At 31.3% G+C, this 3,242-nt stretch overlaps 1 protein-coding gene across 1 annotated transcript; it reads left to right on the forward strand.

The window, feature by feature from the left end:
* Window positions 1-892: 892 nt before the first annotated feature.
* On the forward strand, window positions 893-1,327 carry LOC129875802 (agamous-like MADS-box protein AGL62). The gene has a single exon (XM_055951038.1). It carries the CDS (start codon window positions 893-895, stop codon window positions 1,325-1,327), a length of 435 nt encoding a protein of 144 aa, XP_055807013.1.
* The last annotated feature ends 1,915 nt before the right edge of the window (window positions 1,328-3,242 follow it).

Genomic DNA, 3,242 nt, shown 5'->3' on the forward strand with positions numbered 1-3,242 from the left:
ATTTTGGGTTCATTATTAGATTATTTTCCTTTTTGTTTTATTGATTTTTTAAAATTGGCAATCAAATTAATAGATAAAGATTAAGGTAATCTATTTTTAAGATGAAGATTAAGGTAATCTATTTTTAAGATGAAGATTAAGGTAATATACATCAATTATTCATAATTACACTCAAGTCCAATCTAGCTTTAAAATTATGTTGGTGTCCTCCTTATGAAAGTTTTATTGCAATAGTCCACTCTTTAGTAGATTATTGATTGAAAAATGACACACAATCCTTTAATTAATCAAAACTCTTTTCAAAATAAAGAATAATTACATTGCCAAAAATATTTAGAGTAAATGACAAACATTTATACGGAATATGAAAGCTTTATAATTATTTTGTAATTCAATGATATATAATGATTTCCTTTTAATTAGTCAGTTTTTCCTCCAATTTCATTCAAGAACTTTTTTATTAAAATTATTTTCATTGACAAACATTTTCTTTCCTTATTTTTTTTTGTTTTCTTTTGATTGGATTTAAAAGGCATAAATAAAATAAAAATTAATAAAATGTATAATGAGTATGTATGATGGTTTATATTAGTAAGGATACATTTGAGTAATTTGCATACTTTTTCATGACTTCAAATTTTCGATAATTTTTCAGTTGAAAAGAGTAGAGAGGACGTAACTTTATGTTATCAAACTACAAGGGAGGCTTTTGTAAATAGTAAATCTTGAGGCGTCCAGGGAATAAATTCTAGAATTTAAAAGTCATATGATGCGGAAGAAAATTTCTATAAATGTGAAGGTTTGGGATGAGCATGTACTCACTCTAGTTCAAGTTTCTTGTACACATTGGGCAAGAAATTATTGTATCTTTCCATAGGCTATTGTTGTAGACATGGAATCAGAGAGTTCTAATGTTGATTTAGCACTTACCAAAGATAAACATGCTGAGGATGTTAAAATCTCAAAGATGCAAAAATCGCTTTTTAAAAAAGCAAATGAGCTTTCCATTTTATGTGGAATTCAGATTGCAATTATCATTTTCTCAACCGGGCGTCAACCAATTTTATTTGGTAAGCCCGACGTTGAGTCAGTTATCCACCAGTTTGTGGATGCCAATCATCCAACCGCCCCTCGATTTTATATGAAAATGAAAAAGAAGGAAGAAGAAAATAAGGAGAAAGGAACATCTATCGAAAATAATATCAGACATCGGCCATCAGAAGATTTTGAGTCTACTCATTTGGAAAGTCTTCTGAAGTTGTACCAAGGGCTCACAGAATTTGAAGATCAATTGATTAAGGAGACTGATCTTACACAATTGAACTAAGAGATCAAAAAACATGAAGATTCAAACCTTGTACCTAAAATCAATGTGGCTAGTTCTTCGACTATACCAACTAATTAGTTTAATCCTTAAATAGAAACTTCCATACAGTAGATCCCAAAAATAATTATTTAGTATGTTGTTTCTTCATAATAAAATATCATAAGGATTGAACTTTTAAGTAATAAATTTTTATTGTTGTGTAACGATCTATCAGTCATCTTGATTAATAGAACGTTTTGTTCTAAATGACATTTTTCGTAAGTTTATTGTATATTTCATATCTTGTAGGGTGGGTGACATGGTCCCGAGGGATTCACATTAATTTCAGAGAACAAAACTAATATACTGAATTTATGCTTTTGTGTTAGCTAAAATTATCCAAATTTCTTGTATCCATATTGCAATGTTCCATGGGGGTTTTCAAACCCCTTCTATTACCTGCATATGAAGCATAAAATGGTCTTATAATTTCCTTCATATGTTGGGCTAGTTGTTAGTACTTACATGATTCTAAAATAGCTTTAGCTTCATCCGTAGAATCTATCTTCGCTGCTTCTTTATAAAAAAGTTCTTGTTTGGAAATATGCCATAATCCAGGTCTACACCCAAGGTGTGTCCGGTACTTATAATCACATGTGACCCTATGCAGACCCTTGGTGCTTGCTTACTTCTTATGAATAACTGAACATTCTATATAATGCAAGCAGAAGCTGAAACATAACTAGGTAAAGAGATGCTTAAATTTAAGACATAACGAAATAACTGCAAGCAAATCTATGGAAGACTACTAAACAACTAATGTCTAAATATAAGCCTCTAGTGAATAAAATAAAATAAATATGATGGAACATAGCCCCAAGCTACCTTCAAGATTAGTATTGTTTAAGGTAAAAATCTAACTACTGATTACTTTATGAAGTCCCTGAATAAAGAGGACGTACCAACTGCAGACTGCAAGTGCTATAACCAATCTATCCATGAGGTTGCTAGATATACTAATCAATAGGAAATAGCAAGTAGCGAGTTAGAACCTTACCCCATGATAACACCTTCAAGTAGCTTCAAAAATCACCCCAAACCGAGCTAAAAATCTCAAAAAACTTGAGTTTGAACAAATGAACCCATGTAAAGTAATATTTTATTTGAACTCCTTGGTACCATCACAATTACAAATAAAATGTCGTAATTTCAAACTGTCAGTTTCTTACCTGATATCAAAATTGTGAAACATTGGTCTTCCAACTGCTAACTGACAACCATTTAATCTCGCAATTGCAGGGGAAAACCTCGCAATTGCGAGATTCTTCTAAATCCTATATACACAGTCTTCGAACCTCGCAATTACGAATCAAAAATATTACATTTGAAAGATTTGCAGAGAACTTCAAACATCACACTTGTGAACCACATTACGAACCCACATCAGATGACAAAAGTTAGCACGAATAAAATTCATAAAAAATTCAAATTTTGGGCCCTTAAATTTGTTTGGAACCTCATGCACATAAATCAAATAGTGAAAATTGATCATAAAATATATTTAGGACCTATTGAAATCATCAAATCACTATTTTGGGGTCATCTTGACTAAATATTGACCGTAGTCAACTCCAAACTTCATGAACACTAAAATTCTATCCAAGGATCCAAATCTCTTCTGAGTGCCATAGAATTAGAACCCGTGTCAACCATACAACTTAGTCGATTCGTCTAAATTTGCACCAACCATGTTATCCCTAAATTTTGACATTGGTTAAATTTTCCAAGTTCCAAACTTCTAGAACTAAAAACCATACTTAAGCTGCACGAAGGGTCAAGTAGGTAAACGAGATGAAAAATAACTAAATGACCATGATTGTTGTTACAGCAGCACAAAAAAATCCCTATCTTTTATATTTGTCTTTTAGTTTCCCTT

The sequence above is a fragment of the Solanum dulcamara genome, chromosome 12 (genome assembly GCF_947179165.1).
Source record: "Solanum dulcamara chromosome 12, daSolDulc1.2, whole genome shotgun sequence".
NCBI classification, from domain to species: Eukaryota; Viridiplantae; Streptophyta; class Magnoliopsida; order Solanales; family Solanaceae; genus Solanum; species Solanum dulcamara.

Excerpts from the sequence above, each read along its gene's own strand:
- LOC129875802 (XM_055951038.1), top strand. The coding sequence starts at position 893 with ATGGAATCAGAGAGTTCTAATGTTGATTTAGCACTTACCAAAGATAAA.